This window comes from Cetorhinus maximus, chromosome 16 (genome assembly GCF_964194155.1).
Source record: "Cetorhinus maximus chromosome 16, sCetMax3.hap1.1, whole genome shotgun sequence".
Classification (NCBI taxonomy): domain Eukaryota; kingdom Metazoa; phylum Chordata; class Chondrichthyes; order Lamniformes; family Cetorhinidae; genus Cetorhinus; species Cetorhinus maximus.
The window spans coordinates 8,139,930-8,166,446 of record NC_135894.1 but is presented as its reverse complement, the minus strand read 5'-3'; the positions used below and the strand labels follow the sequence as shown (position 1 = coordinate 8,166,446).

General features: G+C 43.6%; 1 protein-coding gene and 2 non-coding genes across 3 annotated transcripts in view; 2 read left to right on the top strand and 1 right to left on the bottom strand.

Annotated features, from left to right (window-relative positions):
- The window catches only part of LOC144692036 (NACHT, LRR and PYD domains-containing protein 3-like), a 132,657-nt gene that overhangs the window by 81,976 nt on the left and 24,164 nt on the right, over window positions 1-26,517 (top strand). Inside the window, 5 exon segments of the mRNA XM_078560593.1 lie at window positions 805-991; window positions 6,823-6,891; window positions 14,718-14,906; window positions 17,653-17,817; window positions 18,135-18,212. Of these exon segments, the coding sequence (XP_078416719.1) occupies window positions 805-991; window positions 6,823-6,891; window positions 14,718-14,906; window positions 17,653-17,817; window positions 18,135-18,212 (688 nt within the window).
- Window positions 11,677-11,750, top strand: trnai-aau (transfer RNA isoleucine (anticodon AAU)). The gene has a single exon. It is a non-coding gene; the product is annotated as a tRNA-Ile (tRNA).
- On the bottom strand, window positions 16,913-16,984 carry trnad-guc (transfer RNA aspartic acid (anticodon GUC)). Its single transcript has one exon. It is a non-coding gene; the product is annotated as a tRNA-Asp (tRNA).

Below are 26,517 nucleotides of genomic sequence, written 5' to 3'. Positions count from 1 at the left end.
GGCTAAAGGGCAGAAGAGAAATCCACTGTGTAGCTGAAGGATTCCAGCAGAGCCCACCCCGGGCATTGTGAATCCCCACCCAATACAGAGTCAAATAACCGAGCCAGATCGCAAGGGCGAGTTAGCTAAATAATATTTAAAAATAGGTACAAAGGCTGAACGGGTCTTTAAAAGTATTGAGGGAATTAATCAGGCAGAACAGTCCATTTCTTCAGTCACCGCCCCCAGCCCGAGTCCAGAGTCGGCCGCCTAGAACCGTTGAAATAAAAACATTTGACGCCTCAGTAAAAGCCGGAAATCCCCTTTGATCAATTGAAGACTCTACTCTGGGAAATTCGCGAGAAGACCCAAACGTTCGATTCAAAGACTTGCTGCTAAGAAAATAGATCACTTTGAGGTCGGGTCCGACATCGCCGCTGGAGCCCGCCAAAACCCCAAAAAGCGCGGGGTGAAGTGAACTAAACGGTTTCTGCAGATCCATCTTTAAAAGTGCAACAGCAATTAAATCTGAACTCCCCTCTGCTGAAAGAAAAACAGCCTTGGATAATAAATCAGAGCTAACAGGTCGATCTTTGCTGATCCAAGGGGCAATTCAGGCACAGAATTGGTGACGTTAGAGGGCATTTTTAAAAGATATACCATAGCTTTAGGGTTAGATAAGGAGACACAGGTTGAAGAACTGAAAACACTTTTGGAAACAGAAGGTCCGATAACCGATGACGTCATTGTGAGCCAAGGAATAAATGAGTCTCCGGGTAAATTTGAAGCTGTTCTGAAATCTTTCGATACCTATTTTGATTTAAGAAGGAATACAATTTTAGTGCGAGGAAAGTTCAACAACAAGTCCAACAACCTGGAGAGCCCATTGGCATCCTGGACCTGGTGGTTTCCGATAACGGCCAGCAATTCGCTAGTAAAGGCTTCACTCAATTCACCATCCATTACGGATTTCAGCAACTTAACTGCTCCCCAAATTTTCCACAATCAAATGGTGAGGCGGAAAGAGGCGGCCCACCATTAAACCCTCTTCTGAGATATAGAAAATACGTCCCATAGACGCTTTGAACATTGAGATCCAACTTGCCTCAGTGCAACAGGCAGGAGCTGTTCAATGTCCCGCATAATCTTAGTAGAACTTAAATCTCCTAGTTTCTGTTACCAAGCTGAAACTGTTTACATTTCGGCATATTGTATTCTACCTGCCCTGTTCTTTCCCACACACTCAGCCCATCCATCTCCCTCTGCAAATTTTCTGCGTTATCTCCAACACACACTTTCCCGTCACTTTTCATCCTCAGTAAACTTGGATACTTTGTGTTGTAAGAGTTCTTTTCAGTAGGTGTTCAGAGGCTTGTAATGTTGGACAATAACCGTTTGTTGGCAACACATAACTGTATGTGTGTGTGTGTGTGTGTGTGTGTGTGTGCCCGCGCGTATGTGTGCTTAGGTACGTGTGTGTGTGTTTTTGTGTGGTTTTGTACAAACTATAGGCCAGACTAAGAGCTATCCCCATGCTGACATCTACTCAAGTCTCCTGATCATGCCTGTCCCATGCGCTAACCTGTCTATCTTAGGTATACTGTCATGTCACTCTTTCTATCACGCTGTGGGCAGTGCTGTTCTCCAGTCTCACATTAACTCTTGCTATGCCGAATGTACTCGCAGTACCGTTCCCTCCACTCTTAATCCAACATAATTGCATACAATATTTTTTACAGCTACCCTTTCTCCTTCTTCAAGCCTATGACTTTATAAATTCAGACAGTCTGGAGGCCTGACAATTCTACCAGATCTCGTTCTGGTCACATCTGGAGGGTTGTAGGCTCAGTTGTTTTGGGCCAGCATTATTGGTTTGGAGTTGAAAAATCAGAATATCCTTTCTTTCTGGCACATTTTTTTAATCATTCATGGTATTTGGCAGGCGGCTGGCTAGGCCGGTGTTTATTACCCATCACCAATTGCCCTTGATAAGGTGGTGCTGAGCTGCTTTACTGAACCGCTGCAATGGATGTGATGTAGGTACTCCCACTTGACTGTATCTACCTGATTAACTTAAAAGTATGATAGGAGGTTCTTCTCAACAGATGAGGAGGAGAATCATGTTCCGGCGGATTATACCTTCTGGAGTAAGTAACAGGTATGATCTTGCTTGATCATCACCTCCCCAGTCTATGATGCCCGCTCTTTCAAGGTGCCTGGTCCAAACCTTGTCACTTCTGTTTAACTGGAGCAGGTTCATGGTGCAGTACCTCCTACTCTAGGCAGAACAGTGCATTCTCGGTCCTGAACTTCCTTCTGATCCCTGACTGGCAGAATAACATAGAGATCCAACCTGCCAGGGTTTCGGTCTCCTTACCAAAGGAAGGGCAGCTTTCCCTCACAGAAAGGACAATGTATCTTCATTGGACTGGTTCATGGGAGGAGATGATTGTGTGTGAGGAGGGATTGATTAAGCTAGGCCTGCACTCAGGTGACCGGCCTGCTTTGAAAACTTTATTTTCAGTAAGATTTGAATCTCAGAACACTCCAGCTTAGAGAATCACGGGAAACACCAGAGTCAGGAGCTGCGACAAGAGCTCCATCATCTCAGTGCTGACCAGTAGCTCCATTCAAGATCCATCTGCCAACTATATAACTGCAGCAGCTTTAACAAAGTCTATTCCAGCTTCCACTTCCTCAACTGCTGGTAACATACTTAGCATCAGATCGCTCCTGATTAAGAATTTACTGGCAGATCACAGAGTCACAGTAGCATAAGGTGTCGACAGGGGTGCTTCAGAGTCGCCTGAGTTCTGGATCGATGTGATATCGTCCTGTGATAACGCTGTAAATGTAAATTATTCAGCACCGGGCAGAGATGACAATAACCTCACACACTATCCTTATTACAGCTCTGGTGTGGAAGGCGGGGACACGATTTAAGTTTCTAACTTTTCCCAAAGATACGGTGACACTTCATCTCCGGCCGCCATCTTATTCTTGCTCCACCAGCTCTATGTTTATTCATTTGCCAAAGTGATTTTTACTGACGTGACCCCAGAATTTTATCTGCTTTCATTTTATGAAGGAGCACAGTTTGATGTTGAACTGAATGAGTCACAGGCATCAACCAATATTCTCTGGGTTATCCGCTTCCCACTCCACAGGGCCCAGCCACTTCCAGTGTCACGGGGCGAATAGATAAAATGAAAAGCAAACACATCTGCATCAACCTCTCTGTCTCTTCTCCAGCTCTCTCTCTCCCTCGATATCACTCTATCTCTCTCGTTCCATTTTTCTCCCTTAGGCTCTCTATGTATCTCTCCCTCTCAACCCCCAACATCCCCGCCCCCCTTCAACCCGTCTCCCTCTCTCTCTCTCACACACGTACACGCACACACACGCACACGCACACACACGTACACGCACACACACGTACACACACGCAAACACAAACGCACACTGATGCTAACACACTTTCTTCCTATTCTGGCCCAAACGAATTGAAACGAAATATTTTCAGGAAAGCCACAGTGACAGCCTTTAAAGAGATTGTTTGGGTGAAGTCGTGGTTCCTTGCCACGATTAGGGAAGGATGGCCAGACAAAACCAAAGGTTTTCGATGAGGAAATATGTATCGAGCAAAAGGAAAGAAGTAAAGGCTGTCAGATTGTTTTCTTTTATTCCTTCACCTGATGAGGGCTTGCTGGCTGGGCCAGCCTATATTGCCCATCCTAATTGTCCTTGCGAAGTTGATGGTGAGCTGCCTTCTTGAACCGCCGCACTTCCTGTGGTGTAGGTACACCCACAGTTCTGTTAGGGAGGGGGTTCCAGGGTTTTGACCATGTGACAGTCAAGGAACGGCGATATATTTCCAAGTCAGGATGGTGAGTGACTTGGACGGGAACGTCCAAGTGGTGGTGTTCCCATTTATCTGCTGCCCTTGTCCTTCTAGATGGTAGTGGTCGTGGGTTTGGAAGGTGCTGCCTAAGGAGCCTTGGTGAATCCCCGCAGTGCATCCTGTAGATGGTAGACACTGCTTCTACCGTCCGTCAGTGGTGGAGGGAGTGAATGATTGTGCGTGGGGTGCCACTCAAGCGCGCTGCGTGGAACTGGGCAGTATCAATTTACTTGAGTGTTTTGGGAGATGCACTCATCCAGGCAAGTGGGGAGTATCCCATCACACTCCTGACTTGTGCCTTGTAGATTACAGACAGGCTCTCAGGAGTCAGGGAGTGAGTTACTCGTCGCGGGATCCACAGCCTCTGACCTGCTTTTGTAGCCACAGCATTTATATAGCTAGTCCAGTTCAGTTTATGGTCAATGTTAACCCCCAGAATGTTGATTGTGGGGATTCAGTGAAGTGTAGTCGGACGTCAAGGGGCGATGGTTAGATTATCTCTTGATGGAGATTATCTTTGCCTGTCACTTGTGTGCTGTAAATGTTACTTGCCACTTGTCAGCCCAAGCCTGGATATTGTCCAGGTCTTGTTGCATTTGGCCATGGACTGCTTCAGTATCCGAGGAGTTGTGAATGGTGCTGAACATTTTGCAATCATCAGCGAACATCCCCACTTCTGACCATATTTTGGACGGAAGATAAATGATCAAGCAGTTGATGATGGTTCGGCCGAGGACACTACCCTGGGGACACTACACCGCAAGTGAGAACCATGGAAAATAATAGAAAATTCATTGGGGAAGTGAAGAATAAATACAGGTAGAAAAGGGAGACTGGCAGAATAGACTAGCAGATTTTTTTTTGCTTTATGGATATAAATATAAAAGGTTGCGAAAACAGGAACGGGCCGAATAGGGACTAAAACGGAATTTCGCGCCTGGAGCCAGAGGACTTATATTGTGTTTGCCAAGAAAGAAAAACACTGCCAAAGGCAGAGTGAAACACGAGGTAGCTGTGAAATTGGGTGGACGACAATTGTAGATAGAGGAGGCATTATAAACCTGGTTTTAATTAAATGTTGATAATTCACCAGGATTGGTTCATGGGCAGGGTGTTGAGGAAAGTAAGTTTGGAAATTGCGGAGGGCAGTGGGCCGCAAATTTCCAATCCTGCTTAGCTATAACGGACGATGCTAGAGGATTGTAGAATTGCAAATGGTATACCATTGTTCACAAAATGTAGCTAATTATCATTTTGTAAACCACATGCGCACCAGTTTAACCTCAAGTGGTGGAATAGCTTTTGGAAACGACATCCAGAGACAAAATGTATTACCACATGGATAAGTGCGGATTCATTCAGGAAAACATGTCTGGATGTGTTAAAAGCAGTTAGCGTTCAGTTAACTTGATTGTTTTGGGATGAAGACTGTCAGTGGAGCATGGGCACCAAGTCAGCTGAATAATAGGAAACAAAGAGCCGTGGTGAATTGCTATATAATGGGATTCTCCAGCCATCAGCAGAGTCATCAATGCTGTTTTTCTTCAACATAGGACCGAGGCGTCAACGTGGAGGGCACCATTTCAAAACTTGTGGATGACACAAAACTCAGAAGTGTTGTAAAATTCAGAGGAGGATAATGATAAACTTCCAGAGGACAGAGGCAGGCTGATGGAACAGATGGCATGAAGTGAAATTTAACGCGGAGAAGAGTGAAGTTGTACATTTTTTCAGGGAGGGCGACGAATGGCGATATAAGGTACACTAGTCAAAGCTAAATGAGATGCAGGAGCCGAGGGGGCTGGAGAAATGTTTTGAAGTTGGCAGCGCAGGTCAAGAAATTAGTTAAATTAGTGACCGGCGATTCAGCACAAAATCAAGTGGGTCACTGACTGTGCGGTGGATTTTCAATTCACTCCCAGCATTCGGCGGAGTTGCAAGGAGAGGGAACTGGAAGATCTTTCTACCTCGCTTTCAGTCAGAGATTTGTTGTGTTTATAGCAAATATGGTAACAACTAACCAGAAAGAAAAATAATCCAACTGCAGTTGTCATTTATGCGTTGATCTCAGTGTCAGCTTGTGGCAGCACCACTTGACAGAAGGGAAGACAACACTGTGGAGAGTTCTCACTGTTTTCCGCTAGTATTTGCGCTGCGCTGTGTGTTCTTTATAAGAAGTGAAACCGAGTTAAATTTAATTCAAAAACGTTATACGGCGAAAACGTTGGTTTCTCAGTTGGTGAATTATGTGTCGCCGACAAATATCTGAGCTATGACATACATTTTGCAATATCGGTGTTTTGTTTCATTCGGACGTGGTTTAAAGTAATTCGCAATAAATTATTACCCTGTTGTACGACGCTTGTAAAGCACATAGAAGCAAATGATTTTAGTGTCTCCAGCTGAACAGTCGATGTAGAGACAGACATTAAGCATGTGGAGAGTACGCAAAGAGCTTATCCAGTGAGCCATGGGCGTATTTTCTAGGTGGTGAGAAACAGGGGACCGTAGAGAAGCAAAAGGATTTCGTTCTACAGGTACAGGGCTCACTAATCGCCAGTGCACAGGCACAAACTATCATTTTAAGATCTGGACTTCCAGGCTGTCATATCCGAGGTGCCACTCATTCGAATAGATAGTTAGACAACTGTCTTAAATCTGCAGCTACGCAGATCTATGTAACAGACGGAGTGGCATAAAAGCTACAAGCGAGTTTTGTAATGCAATATTGTGAATTGCATCCCACTATTTTGCTGTGAACATGATTCTGGGGCCGCAAACGCATTAGGAATTCTTTATCTGTGATGGTGCTGCATGAAGGTGCGAATTGAGGATTCTCAGGATGGTGCAATTGAAGCAGGAGATCAGCCAGAAAGTTCGTGAATTATTCAGAAGTTGTGAAATACATAATACACCTGTCCCTATTTCTCATTTTCCTCCAGACGCTACTCAGAGGAAGCAGCAGGATTACATTGACCCTGGAGCGGAAGCAGTGCTGATTCCGGAGTTTAGTAGGTCACTTTAGAAGTTCAGTTTTGATAATTCTAGATTTGTATAATTATAGGAAGGGTAAAGCACAGAAGGTGCTGTCCGTTCTGATCTGCTTCTCTGAAGGATACGATCACCTAGTGTCAATCCCTCGACGTTTCCTGCAACTTTCTTTCGTTTGCAGGGCTTCTACCTGTTTCTAATCTCTTGAGAAAACAAGAATGAAGGGTGTTTTGATCGAGGTTTCTATCTTGTTAGAATCTAGTGTGAGATTAAATAGGGAGAAGCTGCTTCCACCGGCGTTAAGAATGGGGTTGAATCAGAACATATTGTGGGCACTGATTCACAGGGATAGTGTCTCGGCAAACCAAGGGAAAAGCCTGGAAGAACCTTTCACACTTAGAGTAGCTGGAAATTTGCAAATAATTCCTAAAAATCATCGAGAACGCCACAATTTCGAGAAGAAAGTTTTTTTTGTTGCAATTCGAAGAAACTTATACGTCTCTTCTGCTCTCTTGAATAATTCAGCATGCTTTGCTCTTTTTTCCCGACATTTCAATGGGACTGTACCCTTTGTTCCAAAAGGATGCAATTGGATAAGGACTGGAGCCATGGACCTTCAGATTAAATGTCTGATGCTGTACCGACTCGGCTATCCGGGCTCCATTGAGCATGTTTCCCATAGCAGCCTTCACTGCCTAACTAGAGTTATTACAGCGTCTATTTTTTCTATTCCCTTCTTTGTATTTCACCCCCTACAACGCGTTTCCCCTCACAGACAGACCGGCAGTGGCACTTTGGCTTCATTTCACAAACCTTCCAACTTGCATCAACTATTCGCTCCTAACCAGTGGCGTGTGATGTGATGATTGTTGTTATCCTGGTCTGTGCATTAGACCTTCAAAGGTTTGAAGAGTGTATTCATTTCAGGGAGCTATTAATTTGCAGAAATTGAAGGGGGAAGCTCTAAAGTCACAGGGATGGATTTCACGAGTGGGTAAATGATTTTTAATGGTGTTTGATGTGGGAAAGTGTAATACCATCCCCTTGAAATCAAGACAGCTCATTCGGAGTAACGTTTAAATAGTGTGAAGCACTAAGTGTAGATGTCTAAATCGATCTGCAAGCCCGAGAGCAAGATTAAAAAGATTCACCATGCACCCCTCCCCACTCTTTCCTGCATAACGTGCGGTAACATAGATCAGTCAACATCTTCCCTTGCTCTGCTAAACCCGGAATAAATCAAAGTGCTTCCTTAAGTAAACACCTCCAAAGGTAATATTGGTCCATTCGGGCTTCTTAATATAGGCACGTAAATCCAAATGCTTTTTTCGGGCTTTGTTACGTTGATGTAAACTTCATAACATCTGCCTCCAGTTGATGTCTTGCTGGGTTTTACTGATTTAGTTTTGTCACGTTTCTATCTTTATTCCTTCATTTTACTTTCGGTCGGTTGCAATGCAGCCATTCACAGCCCCACCTGGACATATCCTTTGTTTCCTTTCCATGCCCATTACAACTCTCTATGGATTTTACATCAAGAAACCTTTTCCCTCCTTCCCTCCACCCTCACAGATATTCGCTTTGTACATCCCGCCCCTTCTTCCTCTCCACAGGATTCACATTTAATATATTTATATCTTTCTTCACTTCTGATGAAAAGTCATCGACCTGCACCGTTCACTCTGTTGCCTCCACAGGTGCTCCCTGACCGGTTGAGTATTCCCAGGATTATTTTTTAATATTCCCAGCAATCACGCTGCATTGTTTTACTGTCTGAAAGGTTGGTGGAATCAGATTCAATCTGAATTTAATGGGAACTAATTTACAGGGTGACGTGGGAAGCTTGATTGTGGAACAAAATTGACAGTTCTTTCCAAGAACGGGCACAGAGTGATGGGCCGACAGGCCTCCTTCTGCGCTGCAGGATTTGATGAATCACGTCTTTAACTTCTGCGTTGACCGGGAGATTAGAAAATGGCTGAAGACGTGAAGGTGAAGACCGAATGGTTAGAGGTAATTGTCTGATGTTGTGTGCCGAACATGTAATACATGTAAGAGGATTTCAAGCACAGCACAAGTCTATAAATTACTACTATATTAACTCCTAAAACCCCTAATTAACCTCGCTTCCACTTACACTCCTGTTAAGGAAACAGTAAAAACAAATATATTTAAACAGACCCCAGCAAGTCGACACAATACCCTGGGCAGAAGTATTCAAAGTGGCTATTCCAAGCTTCGGTCTGTGTAGACAGCAGGCTTAATGCACAAATACTGAAGGCTGTTTGCACTTCCCGTCGACCTTAGAATGCCTTCCCTGCCATTGTTCTCCTTTATAAATGTTTGTCTTTTTTAATGTAAACCTCATTGTTCCCATATGTCTTTGAAACTTACCTTTCTCATAATATGAATCATATTGCTAATCATAGTGCTAATATTATCAGGAACATTTGGAAAAATAAACATGGTGATTGCTTGCCTTCTCCGGCTAGGTGTATCATCCAACCATCTCTTTGAAATTAAAACTACTGTGATATACCTAAAACTGCAAATTCTGCTCACCTCACATTCTAAGACTTCAGCCATGTTTTCCCATATAGCATTTCAAACCTAGATTCAGTTGATGAGTCAAAGACTCCAGACCAGCTGTTTCCAATTCAATTACATCTCACACACACTCAGAGAAACTAATCAAATTCCACTATTACCTACCTTTACAATAAATCACAATAATGTTACGAGAATTATTGTACGTTCGTGACATCTGGAATTCCCTCCCTTAAGCTCTGTCCCACTTTACCTCTCTCTTCTTTCAAACACTCGTTCAAATCTACCCATTTGGTCAGACAGTTCGTCATTTTCCTAAATACCTCCTTGTGAAACTTTAACTATTGATATATAAGGCTCCTTTCAAGCACATTGGCAAGGGGAGGGGTGGGGAGTTTGTGAAATGTAATAGATAGATAGAAGATTCTGCTGTGTTGTTCAGTTGAGCGGGCTTCAAAATTAAATTGTGTGGATCCGTTCAAAGTTAATATATCCCTCCGGTCAGAGCTCGGGTTATGGAATATTGATGAGGGTCACTGCTGAATCTGGGATGACGAGTTTTATCTAACGTTGGCTCCCATTTTTAGCAGCAGATACCACCGGCTATCCGCGTTCATCATGCCGGAACTCCACCATCGATTTGTAATTTGGTAATTTCCATGAGGTGACCAGGACTGCACACAGTACTCAAATTGTGGCCTAACTAATGATTCATACAGCTCCACCATAACCTCCCTGCAAGTATATTTAAGCCTCGTCTAATAAACGAAATGATTCTACTTGACTTCTTAAACACCTCATCGGCCTTTCATGTAACATTCGGGAATCTGTGGAGATTCGCTCCAGTGTCCATCACTTCCTCGAAACCTCCCAATCCTCTCTTCATTAATTGTGTATTCCCTGCGACCTGTTTGAGTTCCCCAGCTGCATTACATCGCTCTCCCCCGGGTTGAATTCCATTTGGCATTTTTCTGACCATCTGACCAGTCAATTGATATCTTCCTGCTATCAAACCTCCTCACTATCAAACACAGCCACTTTTCTCGTTGCCTAAAAACTTCATGAAGATTCCCCCTATATATTTACAAATAGTTAATATGTGCCATGAAAAGCGCGGCTAAATATACATGTGGCTTTTTTTTTCAGGAGAGAAATCTGGTTGGTACAAATCCATCTCCCAAATATCCTTAACGCTGATGTTTTCAGGATTCACGTCGGTGCTCGGGCGCTGTTTTAAATGTAAGTTCTCCATTGGCTCTGCCATACAGCCCGATAAACAAATACCAATGATCTTTGCAGCAAAACAGTGCAACGGATTTGAAACCTTTGCATTATAACTACTCACCGTTCATTGGTGACACATAACCTCCTGGGCTCAGAAATCAATGCCGCCCCCGTCTAATTCCAACCAATCCCGAACGCTTCGTTATGAAGACAGCCAGAAGAGTGTAAACCCGAGGCAAAACAAGATTGAGCTCCCCCCACACTGTTGTTCTGCGGCTTGTGAAGCGGCGCTGCTGTATGACTGTTAATCAGGTAAATAAATCAATCACAGCGGCAGTTGGCCTGTTACTTACCGCTTTCCGAACTTGCTCTGATCGCCTCAAGTCATCGATTGAGAGCCAGGCGGAAATATATTTCTGTTCCCTGACATTGCAACTCCCGCGAATGATAGCATCAAATGTAAATTTGAACAGGCACTCGGTAATTTCTCGTTGAAGCCCCCGCTGTGAGTTTGCCCGATTGTGAGCAACTTCCTTCCAATTCGCCATGAAATCCACACGCTGCAATTCCTACATCCTAGAGATACTGCAACATTTCCACACTTTTTACTTCAGTGTTTGAAGTGCTTATATATTTTATATAATTTAGCATCGCTCCGAAGGCAATTGTGAATGAGCAACTTGCACTGGTCATGCACGACATGCCCACACCCCATGAAATAAATAGAAAAGAGATTGCATAGTTACCAGCCTATTGACGGGAGATTTTGCAGTTTAAGGTTTGCTTTGAGCTGATTATTTTCATCATTGACAAGAAGGAGAAGGTATCTGTTGCTGAACAGCTTTGTGAAGATCGGATCATTCAGCAGCTCTGGGACAAACATACACTCACAGCTCGCTGGTAACCTGAACTTTCAACTGGGCAAATCCGGGAGTTCCAGACTGTGCGGGATCAATCAGCGAGGAAGATTGGGGAATCCTCCACTCACTGCCCGTTGAGTTTGAAAACCCGCTACCAGGGGAACTGCACCAGCTGGCCGGTTAGCTCAGATGGTTAGAGCGTGGTGCTAATAACGCCAAGGTCGCGGGTTCGATCCCCGTACGGGCCAACGTATTTTATTCGAGTTAGAAGTAATTAAAGCCCGGACCCGGTTCAGTTGTTATTCCTCCGCTGTCACGTGGAAAGAGCGTTTCGAAAAGTTCTTCTGCAGCGTTGCAGGCTGTGTTTTTTTTCCATCCATGCTTCTTCCTTCTGGAACATTTCTGCCTCTAGTTCTGACAAATCCGTCCTTCTTTTAACAATTCTGTGCTACAAATTTGTTGGCGACAAGACAACAAAGCTTTGCTACTGCACAACGGAACACTTGCAAACGACGCTCTGCTCAGCATCTCTGGGGCAAATATATCCTTACAGCTCCCTGGTAACCTGAAGCTTTGACTTGGCAAATACGAGAGTTCCAGCCTGTGCGGGATTAGCCAGGTAAGGAAGAGTGCTGAATTTTCCACTTACTGTCAGACTGAATTTGAAAAGCAATTGATCAAACTAGGAAACGTGCTGCTTGGCTACCAGTTAGCTCCGAGATAAAGGCAAAATGCTGCGGATGTTGGAAATCTGAAACAGAAACAAAAAATGCTGGAAAAACCTCTTCAGAGTCATACGGACTCGAAATGTTAACTCTGTCTTTCCCTCCACAGATGTTGTCAGACCTGCTGAGTTTTTCCAGCACTTTCTGTTTTTGATCAGTGAGCTCCAATGGTTAGAGGATGATGCTAATAGCATTAAAGCTCACGGGTTCGATCCCCATTGAACAATGGGATATGAGAGATGTGTGGTAATTCTGTCCCTATTCCAGTTCAGTTGCAGTCCTTCTACTGTTCCATGGTTCGAGGTTCAGTTGTAATTCCTATACTGTCACATCGGAATGGGATTTCGAATCGGACCGTGTTCTCCTGCCGCATCGCAGGTTGAGCCTTTTTCTCTTCCACACTTCTTGCCTTTGGAAAATTTCTGCCTCTTGTCCTGACAAATCTGTCCTTTTTCACACTTCTGTGCAATAAACCGGTCAGCATCATGGCAACAAATATTTTCTCCTGTACAGAGAAACACTTGCAGACGAGCAGTGACATCGCTGTTAACTGTGCCCATTCCTGCCGTTCACTGCAATGCTGAAGACAAATTACCTCGAGACAATTTGCAAGTGTCAGTGCAACCAATCGTACTAGCCTACCATAAAGTGATTGCATTGAAGCTATCAACAGCTCTCTTCACGACAACAATAACTCGCTTCACAACAATTTCACGCAAATACTGCATCTGTCAGCAAAGTCTATCCATTATCAAATTTCTCAACAGTCAGTCAGCTGCTGGCGAGGCCAAAAAAACATTTGCTGCTTCGAGATATCTTTTAAAAAAGCAGCACAATATACTCCTAATGTGTTGTTAATTATTCTCAAACATGCCCGGAACGAAGTGAAATACTGAACCGCGCAAAGTCTACTTCATTGCTGAGCGACTTGTAAGCGACGGATAAACTAGGTCCCTGAGAAGCCAATGTTTTCCCGTCTAACTTGTCGTAATTCCAATCTCTCTCAGACATTCTAGAAGACACCCAGCAGAGGGCAAACCCAACGCAAAATTACTGTGAGCTCTCCCCACGGTTAAGTAGCTTTGCTGTATGACTGTTACTGGGATAGGTTTGTAAATCACCGAGGGCAGTCGGCCTGTTATTTGTTCTCTTATTTACTGGTTCCGCAACTTGCTCCAATCGCCTAAAGCCCTGACTGGGAGCCAGGTGGAAATATCTTTTAGTTTCCTGCACTTGCAACTTCCCCGGCTTTTACTACCAAATTTAAAATCCAACAGGCACTCGGTCATTTCCCGCTAAAGAACCGGTCATAATTCTTAAAAACTGTGATCGTTTTACTTCACATTCGCAATTCAGTTCCAATTCCAAGCTTCACTTGCATCATCCTGAGGACAGGGCAACATCTCAAAACTAATTTTACTTCAATGTTTGAAGTGTTTTCACTTTGTAAAGTTAGCAATCCTTCCCAAGGCAATTTCGGATGAGCAACTTATACCAGTCGTGGAGGCATATCCATATCTCATGATATAAATAGAAAAAGAGAGTTTGGATAAGATATCAGCCTGTTGAGGACGAGAAGGTTTTCAGCTTGAGGTTTGCTTTCGGCTGAATATTTTGAACATTCAGAAGGGTAGCGTTGATGTTGCTGATCAGTTTTGTGAACATCGGAACAATGAGGCAGCTCTGGGGAAAACTCATTCCCTTCCAGATCGCTGGTAACCTCAAGCTTTCAATTTACAAAGACGATAGTTCCAATGGTCCAGCTGGTGCGCGGTCAGTCAGCAAGGACTGAGTGTCGATGGTCCTTGGGTCGCTCTTCGGTACCATTTCAGACACAGAATCCGAGTGACCCCGGCCCCCCTGCTGCCTTGATACTGTCTCAAAGAAGTCTACAGGAAGGATATTGAGCGTATATTGTTTTCATGCTTTGAAAAAGTGTCTGCATGTATGACAGGAAAGAATCAAGGCGCATAACACTCAGTCGAAACACATCTGAACATTCCCTCTACTTACTGTGATATTTATCTGGCTCTCGCTATCACTGATCTCGATTCCCTCTTTCTTACGGCGATCCTATTGACAATCATGATTCTCGCCAGAAGAAACTGCGGCCTTTTCAAATTTATCTGTCTAAACGGTGTCTGGAAGCAGCAGATCTACTGATCATGTTCTTCATATATTAGAATATCAAACTTTCAGCAAAGTCTTTACACATTCATTCCTCTCCAACACTGTCATTGCTATGGCAGCACCAAACTTTAAATTGAACAGGCACTACGTCATTTCGCGCTGAAACACCCGTCATAAGTTGGCACTGAAGTGGCCGCCTTACTTCTCATTCGCAATTTAGCTCCATTTCCCATCTTCAATTGTCACTGTCATGGCCAGAATTTTAAAGCAAAGTATGTCACTGTGAAAACTGCTACAGTGACCACAACAGTGGTCTCTGTGCTGATCTATTGGGAGAATTTGCCATCTTGATTTGCTCAGGAACACAAATGTTCATTTACCAGCAACTGAACAAACTGCAAAAACGGGTGATCAACAAACTGATCATTAAGAATGTTCACTCGGGTTCCCACCCTGGCGCGGATTTTGTTTCCATCATCTTCCGGGGTAACGGACTTTTCCCATGTTTTCAGGTGAAGTTCCAGGCAGCAGAATTTTGGATGAGCACAGGTATGTGTGGGGTGGAAGATGGTAGGCCGGCCAGGAGAACACTGGAATAGTCAAGCCGAGAGTGAACAAAGACATGGATGAGGGTTTCAGCAGCTGATGAGCTGAGGCAGGGTCGGGGTTGGCCGATGTTTAGGATGTTCAAGTACTGAGTGTTCATCTGATAACAGCCTGTCAGTCTGCCTAATATCATGTAGTTATATCAGAGACATTAGGGGTAAAATGGATACAGCGTCAGCCATTATTGTTCAATATTAGGATTGTTACTGTATCTGTATCTCTGGAACATTATGTCACTGCGGGACTTTTCACATTTCACTGCCCTCAGAAGCTGACCAAAATGTCCCAGACTGTGGCCAAGGACTGAGACCCTTTAAAGCTGACATTTGCCCCTTTAGCTCGTCCAATTGGGATAATTCCCTGCAGGATATTTGCTGTTCATGAACCATTAATATCAATAATTCCTGTCACTGGGTTCACTGAGAGGGATGGAGAGTCAGTGAACAGACCGGAGTGTCACAGTTGTTCTGTTCCTGACTCTCCCCCTCCCGGTAGTTTAGCGATGACTCGGTCCCCCAGGGAATGTGTTGTCTCCAATTCCGCCCGATTCCCATCTTTTAACACTGAGTGAACTGACAGCTGTCAGTAACTCAAGTATCGGGATCCTGGTGAGTTCATTGTGGTTCAGTGTTTAGACAACACATTAACAAACAAGGTTCACAGAAAATATCATCACTCAGAATTAGGAGGGGATCAGATACGTGGGCAATCTGCGCTCTCTACCTTCTGATTCAGGCTCCTGAACGTTGCGGAAAAATAAATGATATTTGTTGCATTGTTGATGTTGTGGTCGGAGGGCCTATTAGATGAGGCGTTTTACTTCCCTGTGTCGTGCAAGGTTATCAGAAGATTGTAGGTTGGACTCCTGCAGTTTGTCCTATGTTCTTTTGACGCAGATAAATTGCCGTGTACAGAAGTTCTCACATACTTTGTGTGTAGAATTCTTTTTTCTAATTCCCTCGGTAAAAACCCTGACTTTAACTCTTTGACGGTGGCACTGGGTCTGAGATTCCCAGTCAGCGGGAATAGTTTTGGGCTGATCTTACTTGTTCAAATTTACAAAAAATTGCATCGAATGCCTCCTGCAATCATGAGGAAGGTCCTCGGTAAAGGGACAGTCAGTGCGTTAAATGTAGGGACTGAGCTGTGGTTTGGTGTCGGGAAATGAAGAGGGTTAGGAGGGAGTTCAAGAGACAAACAGATTTACAGAGGAAGAAAACTGAATGATTGGCGACGAGGGAGAAAGAGGAATATGAACGGTCATCACCATCTTTCAAATTTTATTCAATGAAATATCAAAAGAAAAAATAATCTCTGTGCCAAGGAGCTGCTGATAGTGCAGAGACCAGAAAAGAGAGCTGGAATTAGGAGAATCATCGTGTTCACTGAGGGAGAGGCGATGGGATAAGAAAAGAAAAGTTGCGAGGGGGCGGAGATGAATGGCTGGATCCTGAATAGCTGCCGTCCAAAAACAATGGAAATAAAGGGAAAAAATACGTTTAATAAATTAATAAAATGGTGGCAGATGTTATAATGTAAGTTACTCTATCATGTTACACTCACTGTTTACAAGATACTCGTTGACTGTCAGATTATTAATGAATTCTGCCTCGCTAGTCATTACTAAATCGAGTGTGGCCGTTTCCTCTCGGTTTTAAAATACCTTTTTTCGGCAAGCTGTCCTGGGTTCAAGCTACCAATTCACTGATTTCACTGAAATTCCGATTCAGCCCAGTTTTAGTGAAAGAGCCAGAGTCGGGTGTTCGGACACATAGGGAACTGTCGGCTGACTGTTGGTGTGAAGGGCCGTTCCTCTCAAGGAACTTTAATATTCCAGGATATCTAAAAACTACCGCTGTTCCTGAATTTCTGAGACGAAATCTGCACTCTCTCCTGTATATAAAACAATGCCCAATTCGTGTGTTTCCTCTTATGAAAGACTACGCCTACTCCCCGTCGGGGAATTGAACCCCGGTCTCCCGCGTGACAGGCGGGGATACTGACCACTATACTAACGAGGAACTGCTGAACTTTGGCACAGAGTAGAAAAACCTGGGGTTAACTTCACTCATTAACAAATGAAAATGCTGAAGTGGCAAAATGTGGGACTGGAGGGGGCTTCCAACAGTTGTTTCCGAGACTTCTGATTGAAGTCGCTGTTGTTCAATTGCTGTCAGGAACTTATGATGCTTAATAACCCACAAATTGATAGATTTGTAGAATGAAAGAAATTAAATTGTCCTCTGATCAGCACATTCATATCATGAAACATTCCTCTTTTGTGTAGTGTCTTGGTTTATCAATGGGAAAATCTGACCGCCAGTGAGATCCGCGGATGTAATACTCACACCAAAATTCCAGGGAAGTTGTCAATATGGGGAATTGTCAGTGAATACGCGGCACAAGCCTATGCTCAATAATGCGCACGACTGAGGAAAAAATGTATATTCCGTACCTGCAGTGAAAGGCTAGGAGAGTTCAGAGACAATGAAAATGTCATCAATTCAGGTTATCTGTTTTGTGGCAAATCCTGGCAAAATAACACTCCTTCTGACCCCATTTTGGGACTTTTAATAATGATAGGGATTTATTTTTCCTCTTGAAACATTTCCCGACCAGGAACCCAATGAGGGGGAAAAAAAAACAAATGTTAAAATGAAAGGTGAATATATTTATGTTCACCCTGCAGTGATGGGGGAATCCCCCCCGCCCCCTGTCATTATTGTGTCCAGCCTCCTGCTGGGCTGCCGTCTTGCATTTGTGCAGCAGCTGTTTATTATTCGGTTCAGCTCTGTCTCTCCCGTCACTTGGCTCTCCATCCTGTCGATGGTGCTGTCTCATGAACTCCGAGAAGGTAACGTATTCGCTTATTAAAATCACAAGACAGAGGCTCTTTGAGTGAAACATTTGGACCCAGGCCGAGTGTTTAGTTCATCACCCAGCAGCTCCTGGGAATTACATGCAATGCATTCAATTGCTTTATAAATGCCTGGTTACTGGTTGATATATGCACTCATCCTTGACTGTCTCAATGACCTTCAAGGGTAAAGGCTTCCTCCCGTCTGCTGTAGAAGCTGCGCCCCTGCAGCTTGAGTTGTGCAGGACATCACTAGTGAAGATTGCATGCACCAGGCGGCTTATAACCAGGTTTCTCTTTTCTAAATTTTTCAGAGTCTCCAATTTTTCCGGTGCTACAAAACACATTTGACGATGTTGCAGTTCCACCTTCTCGTGCCCAGGGTTCTGAAAGTTAGGGAATTAATTTGAGACCCTGATAGTCCGATGGCTGCAAATGTGTGTTGCTGCTAAAACATGATGGGATGTGAAAACTAGACAATGTGCTTTCATTTCCTGAGTGAATTGTACTTGCGTCAAATCTCCTTTCCCACTCCCATTCCTCAATCCTGCCTCCAGCAGGTATCCTTTGTGTGAAAATGGATTCTTGAGGGCCCTGCAACTTTGTAATTTCGGCATTCATGTGTGGTTGATTGGCAGTTACCCCCTGAGGTCTGCATAATGCTGGGAATAACTGCTGGTCTGTTTGTAAAATATTTTTAAAAATGTTTCAATGATGGACATTGAACCATCATAAAGAGCGATTCAAAGCGTGATCGCTGCGATTTCTCATTTAAATTCCCAACCCGGTGACAAGAATCACTCATTGGCATCGATCAACCTCAAAGCTTCGAGGCTGAACTAGACAGGCCACCATATGCCTTACAGAGCGGTAGAATAAGGACTTTCTTCATTCTCTCCAATGTAACATCCCTGACAAGGCCGGCATCCCCATCCCTTGAGAAAGGTTAAGAGTCAACCACATTTCTGCAGGTCAGACTGGGTAAGGACAGCAGGTTTCCATCCCTAAAGGACATTTATGAACCTGATGGTTTTTTTTTACAACAACTGATGATAGTCTAATGTGGGTCAGCATTATTTAAATTAGCTTTATATCCCAGAATTTCTTAAATGATTGTAAATTCGATCAGTTGCCGTAGTTGGATTTGAACCTGCGTCCCCTGAGTATTAACCTCCCTGGATTATTAATCCAGTCACATGACCAGAGAAAAAGGCCAGTCAATTAATGTAGGCCCCAGTCTCTCTGATCCACTGCTTGTGAGCATATTCTCGGGAAAGTCGAGGGTGAGAACATGATGTGAACTCTCAGTTTGACCTAAGTTCACATAATGGAGGGAGGGTTCCACAAACACTCACCCAGTTTCCATCTTCAGACCTGCTGTCAATTGCCACTGTCCATGCCCTCCAAGGGAGCAAAAATGCCCCGCATGAGATGTAGCTTTCCAGGATTCATAGTTTCAATGTAAAGAGGAAACTCGCAGATTACATTATCTTCCTCCCGAGACAAATCCAAGGGCTATAATTTCAGAAGCCGTGGAGGGGTCCGGGGAACGGGGGCGGGGTAGGGGGAATGATCCACGTGGATTTCACTACATTCAATATTAGGATCTCTATTCACACAAATCTGTTTTCAGGTGCCTCAAACAATTCATCATAATGTACAGGGTCCCGGCAATCACACACTGTAGAGGAAGCTGCTGATTTGTGGGGTGCAGCATTGAACAGAGAATTCTTACCCAGCTTGTCACACAGAGGACATGCTCGTACCTTGGCCCAGCTGTTCAATTGAGCCCGAGCTCTGTCGTTCTCTACACACAGGATAACATTCTCCTGTCTCACGGCTTCCATTTCAGCCTGTCACACTCGCTGTCTCACCACTGGAATATCTGGATCTGGGTAAAGTGGTGTTCGATCTGCGATGCTCGACTGCGCATGTGCATTACATACCAATGTAAATACAGCTGTTACCAAGTGAAGTCCAGCAGAATGTGGCGGTGAATACAGCTGGTGAGGGGCTCTGTGTCTTATTGGCCTGATGTGGCTGTTTTCATTCTGACTGGGGGTTAAACGTTGAGTCTCAGCCTCCTGCTGCCTTTCCTCCTTCCCTCTGGCTGCCTCACTCGGCTCCTTTCCGCTGTCACTGTACAGAGTGTCGGTTTTCACTAATGCTGAGCACTGCTCAGTGCCACTGGTGGAGGATGATACGGTCCTGGTGGGAGATGGTTCCTCCTCCCCTCATTCTCCAGCTTGGCCATTATCCCTGCAAACAGGAATTCACCAAGGCTCCTTAGCCAGCTCCTTTCAAACAAACCACCACGACCATCTAAGAGGACAGTGCAGCAGCGAAATGAGAACACCAGCAGCTGAAAGTTTCCCTCCAAGTCACTCGCCATCCTCTTTTAGAAATATAACACCGTTCCTTCGCTGTCACTGGGTCAAAATCCTGGAACTCCCTTCCTAAAAGTCACGTTGGTGTACCTACATCACAAGGACTGCGGCGGTTCAATAAGGCAGCTCACCACCACCTTCTCAAGGGGAATTAAAGATGGGCAATTAATGCTGGCCTACCCAGCCAATCCCCCATCCCGTAACTGGATAAATTTAATTATTGGTAATCATGTCCTGGAGTGGCACTTCGAACCAGGGTTCCTGGCTGAGTCCACAAGACCTCACATCTACTATTTTAGAGGTGCAGTATAAACGCGACTTGATGTAGTTACTAATAACATTATGACTGATGGAAATGCAGTGGTGAAGTGGGGGATTTGAAGATGTAGGAGCTCTAAGCAAATGAGTTTGTCATATCATCCCTTAATCTACTCTAACCTTCTCTCCCCCTGTATTAATCATTTGATTCCGCAAATATTATTAAACCTATGCTTTGTAGTTAAAACTTTTAGTTCCCGGAAGTATTTTATTTCCAGCCATGTGGCGTTTTGAATCGTTGGTCTTTACCATAGCTGGAATTCAATTGTGCCACAGTTTAATAATTGAATTCAAGCCTAGTAAAGCATGACATACAGGAAACGTTCCTTACTTCTGATTGGGGCTTGGAGGGAGGGCGTAAGGCTGCGGGGTGCGGTGAGGCTGCCGGTATGTAGCGGGACCACTGCATTTTCAAGATTGAGATCAATAACCTAGACATGGTTGTGCAGGGCATAATTTCAAAATTTGAGGATGGTGCAAGACTGGAAATATTGTGAACTGTGAGGCGGATAATAATATACTTCTAGAGGGTATAGGTAGGTCTGTGGAATGGGAAGACACAAGGCAGGTGAAATTTAATGTACAGAAGTGTGAAGTTATACAATGTGGTCAGGTGAACGAGGAGCGGTGACATAAAATGATGGTCCTAATTCTGATTGGATGCAGGAGCAGAGGGACGTGGGTGTACAGGTGCATAAATCAGTGAAGGTGGCAGGGCAGTTTTAGAAAGCAATCCTTCGTCCTGAACACTCGGCTCTATAAATCAGGGCAAACAGAACGAAAGGAACTAAGTAATTAACCTTCATAAAATTATGGTTCAACTTAAACGAAGGTTTTAGAAAGAGTTCAGAAAAGATTGACGAGAATGATTCCAAGGATGGGAGACTTCAGTTATGTAGATAAATGGGCGAAACTGGGGCTGTTCTTCTTCGAGAAGAGAAAGTTGAGAGGAGATTGGTTAGATGATTCGGGTGGAGAAATTATGGTCATGTCTTAAATTGTGTGCAGGTATAAAGCAACTTATTCCCTATAGTATAAAGAACCTGAAAACGTTAACTCTGCTGTCTCTGTTCACAGAAGCTGTCAGGCCCGCGGAGTATTTCCAGCATCCTCTGGTTCTATTACAAATATCTGTAAGGGCAGCTGCGGCCAGTCTTTTTCTGTATGGTTCAGAGAGAGGGAAGATTCACCCACCCCCTATCCCCCTCCCATTTCTTCGTCGCTTTACAGAACAAACCCTGGTAGGAGTGAAATACCAGTCATCTTTCGTTTCTGTGGAAGTTTTGCGGGCAATGATAATTGTGCAAGACGTGTTCACCGTTTACGAGCTCGATGCGTCACTGCAGGGTTGACAATAAAAACTATATTGACACAGAAATTGTTACAGGCGTCATCTCCGATGCTCTAAATCCAGTAACAACTTCTGCAAACGCAAGTTAAATTCGGATGACACTCGCCACTCACAATGGCTTTGGTTTATGGCAGGTAGAATGAAGAAACATCATTTAAATGAAAGAACTAGTGACCGTTCGCTTCTTAAACATAAGGTGTCTTTCCACCTGGTTGCGAGATAAAGAGTGCAGAGTCCTTGAACTTACTGCTGTCAAATGCCAAAAGTGGCTGCTTTACAACAAATTTACCACATTTTAAGTGATTAGTCATGATTGAGACACAGGTGGGTTTTGTGCTCCTGCCCGCTATATCTTCGATAACATTGATTGCTATTGGCAGATTGGTGCATCTTCCCCTTGCATCTGCATTCAAGTGTAACAACCACATTTAGCTCCCCTCTTGAAAGCGACCATTGTCCTTCGTAAGGCAATTGTACTTAGGTGAATTATTACTGTTTTGTTCGCTGTCAACTGGGGAGATACATAATCGATCTATCGCCAATTGGAAGCAGTAATATTCTCCATAGCTTGACTTTTCAATTTGTGACTCCGCTTTGTGTTCAGTTATAAGGTGTAAACGTCAATATGAACTGTGCATATTCAAGGATAAAATGGTTCCTGCTGCATTAAGTTTGAGCGAGGAATAGATTTATCTGCCCTATTAGCATTTTTTTCAGTGATATTTCATGACACCCTTTCATTCTCCAAGCGCAGTTACAACCTAAAAGTATCTTTTCATTTTCCTTATTTCTTTTTGTTTATGCCCAAGGGTGCTTGTGCCATGATACTTGGCCAAAGCATTATCAATGCTCCCAAAGTGAAATAGAGGATTGTAGGCAACATCACATTCATATAATAGGGGCTTTCCCAATTTTACCCAGAGTGCTGATTAAAATATTAACTCCGGCAATGCAGAACATTACCTTATAATCAGGCGACCGGATTTCGGAAAGAAATAAAACAAAGCAAGAAAAAAATAATCCTTGGAGGCACTGGATCACCCCCAGCAATGTGTTACAACTAGAAATGTTAGAATGATTCTCTGCACGGACACAACTATTATTGCTCGTGTAGGGGCTTCCCCAGTGATGCTGCGATACTCGATATCTGAAATTTAAAGGTCAATGCTGACCATTGCCTGAAAAATAAACTCTGATTCACTCTACACTGATGCTACAAGATCTCCTGAGTATTCCCAGCATTTTCTGTTTGTATTTCAGGACAAAAACATTTGGAGCAGGGCATACAAATGTTTGAGTGGAGTTTTCATGATTAATGATAGGTTAAAATCAGCACCGATAATTTTCTAAATTTTCCTACTATTATTGTTATAGTAGGTAATGTCTAGTACTATTGACTGACAGCAAAAGCATAAATACACGGACATATCCAGTATTGTTAACGTTCGAGCAATATCATCGCCAGTCATAATAACGCCGAGTCATCACGAGGTATCCACACAGAATAAAATAGGTTTAAGTTGTACATTACAGTCTATAACAGGTTTACATTCTGCAATGGCTGAGTCCAGATCGCACCAGAATAATATGAAGCTCCAAGAGACCAACAGTCTTCAGGACGGACGTCCCTTTCAACATTCAAAGGTGGCACGCGCAGAACACATCACCTCTGGGGTTACTTTCCGATCATTAATTTTAATTGACGAAGTTTCTGGAACTGAGCTGGTCAATCTTCCCATTGGCGGACCGGGGTCTCTGACGAGGTAAATTAGCCGCTTGTTTGTTAAGTGACTATAAGTAACACGAATTAATAAATGAGCTGATTTCATCAGTCGAACAGGGGTTGGCCTATAAAGGGGGAAACAATTACGGTTCTTAAATACAATCAGAAAACTGAGTGAAATCTCGCATCCTTCTAAAAAAAATGACCCGGCCAACGATTCTACAAGTAACAGATGTTTACTATCCAATTCTCGCAGCCTTTGGTATTCCCGGTAAGTCAGTGTTGTCTAATAACTGTTTGATTTCACTATTAGTGATTATGTAGCTGATTGATGGAATGTCTCACTGCCGAGTCATTTCACTGCCAGGATAAATTGCTGAATATCAGCGGGAACCCTAGCCGTTCACAGGGCCTGTGAGCCGCGGTAATGCTCAGCAGATCCTCACAGTGAAGAAGAATTAGGCTAATTTCCCTCCCCCACAAAACTAAAGCATGTGTTGCTTAGTGTCAATGGACATCATCTCATATGTAATGTTGCCCATTCTCTACATTACAGTGATAATTCCTAGTACTTCAGCGCCCTCCACCCAGCAGTCGGCGGGAAGTTATTTTGAGGAATACGAAGCTATTCCTCATTCCTCCCTTTCAACGAATCTTTCCGGATCCACCGCCTACCATTCAGTTTCTGAGCGGATCCTTCAGACCGCTTATAAAGAGGCACAGGTCAACGTTTTGAATTAAATTCGATAGTTTATCTTAAGTTGAAGGTTTTATTTGAATTTATTGCGTCCTGTAATGGATTGTAAATTATATTGAATGCCGCTGGCATCGGATACTCTTCCCGAGATTCTCATCTCCAAATAATCAGAAAGAACCGACTGTACAATTATTTTTAGTGTAACATGGTGCCCCAGTGGCAATTTATCAAATTCACTCGGTGTATCACATGGTAACCGCCCGATGACAGGAAGGTTGTTTGAATGAAAATATGTATATTATTTGACTGTTGAAATTCAAGAAGAAATAAGAATATCCCACTTTCCCTTTATGAAAGTTATATCGGTAACTGGACTGCCTCTGCAAGGTGCTGACGGCTGAGTTGCGCTGGACAGTTCCATGCAGCCTCAATCTAGCGACAGGGACAATGGTCAATGAAAGGGAATCGGGCGATATGTATGCCGGACGGCTGATCCGATTTAGCCAGTTTTACACTGTTGTCCGAAGTCACCATTGGCCCCAGTTGAGGCATCAATGCATTAGGGTCGGTGGTAGTGGGAGGAGTTTGGAGCTACTCTCCGTTGTATTTTCCAGGCTGAATTCGAGTGACCCTTCTCTAAGCATCATGAAAACATCAGACTGAAATTTAGCGGGAGGACGGCAGAGACCCAGTCCCGATACAGTGTTTCTCTACACTGAGGATCAACTTCCTGAAAGAACCGAACTTCCCAAAGGACCCCGATGGAAGAAGACAATGGAGAAAAATTAACTTTTTAAAACATTTATTGTAAAAAATCAAACCAAAGTCAAAAAGTATATAATGAGCTTCTAATTGTATTCAGTAGAAAGTATTGATTATTGTTGAAGTAGCTGATACAACAATGATAAGTTAACGGATATCTCAGTTAGCTCACAGCACACATATGGCACTGTGTTCAGTCCTAATGTCTCTCACAACTCCATCTTGCTCCAGCAGTGCTCAACCACTGTTCTTAACGTAAGGTCTGATTCTCAAGTGGCCTCCAATAACCACTTGAATCCACTCCAGCTCCACGGATATGATTATCAACAGCAAGCCTACTTCTGTGTGGCCTGTTTCACTGGGGTCACAACAGTCCTGATAGCGGAGTTTTCCCAGAGGCACTGTCACTCACCATTCAATAGCGCGCTCGTGTACAGTATCATTAGCTCTGTGGCTCATAGCTTTTCTCAGGTTTTAGTATTTTAAGATTGCTCCCATACACAACTTCAGCGAGAACCACTGAGCCTTAGAGGTTTCCGCTGAAAAGGAATTGGACTTTTTAGGCTCCTGCTTGTTCTGACCACATGGTTAAACCCGATCTCCCAAACGGTTTACACTTCCCAACCAGTTTTCAGTCCCTTACCAATTACATGCGCACATTCATTTCTCAGAATTCCGGTGTCCAACGAAGAGATCCCTCCCCCATAAATCTGGTTCCGGTCTCTGTTTCAGCGAGGGGCCGGTCTCAAAAATACTGCCCTTGAAACTATTTAATCACAATAGAGTGCATATTCGTTTATTTATTTTAGGAGTTTCATCAACACAGGCCAATGTTATAAATTGGACACATGTATATAACGCTGGGTAGAAATGCACAGTAACATGACCAATAATATTCTGTGGAAGGTATCTGAGTGTCCATGTTACCTACTTTCTCTCCATTTTCCCACAGCGAACCTTATGACAATCGTGATTCTCTCCAGAGGAAATTGCGGCCTTTCAAAATGTATTTCTTTCTATATGGTGTCCATGGCAATAGCCGATTTACCGGTCATTCTCAACAATGTTCTCGTGCATAAAATCCTGAGTAAACGTTTTCCACATATAATCCTGTCCTATACACCCATTTGCAAATTCATAATGTACTCAATTAGTACCAACCTGTATTTATCGGTGTGGTTTACAGTCTCCTTCACACTTGACCGGTTTGTGTCTATATGTAGCCACAAGTTTAAGGCAAGATATTGCACAGTGAGAACTGCGGCTACAGTTCTAACAACAATCTGTGTCCTCTCACTTTTACAGAACATTCCAAACTGGTTTGCATTCGAACATCTGCGAACAATTAACAATTCTCACTGGGGCTTCCAGCCCAGCCTAGATTTTTATACATCTCCTTTTGGTGTAATATTTATTTGGCTACTAAGCATTTTATTGACATGGATTCCTTTCTCTTTGA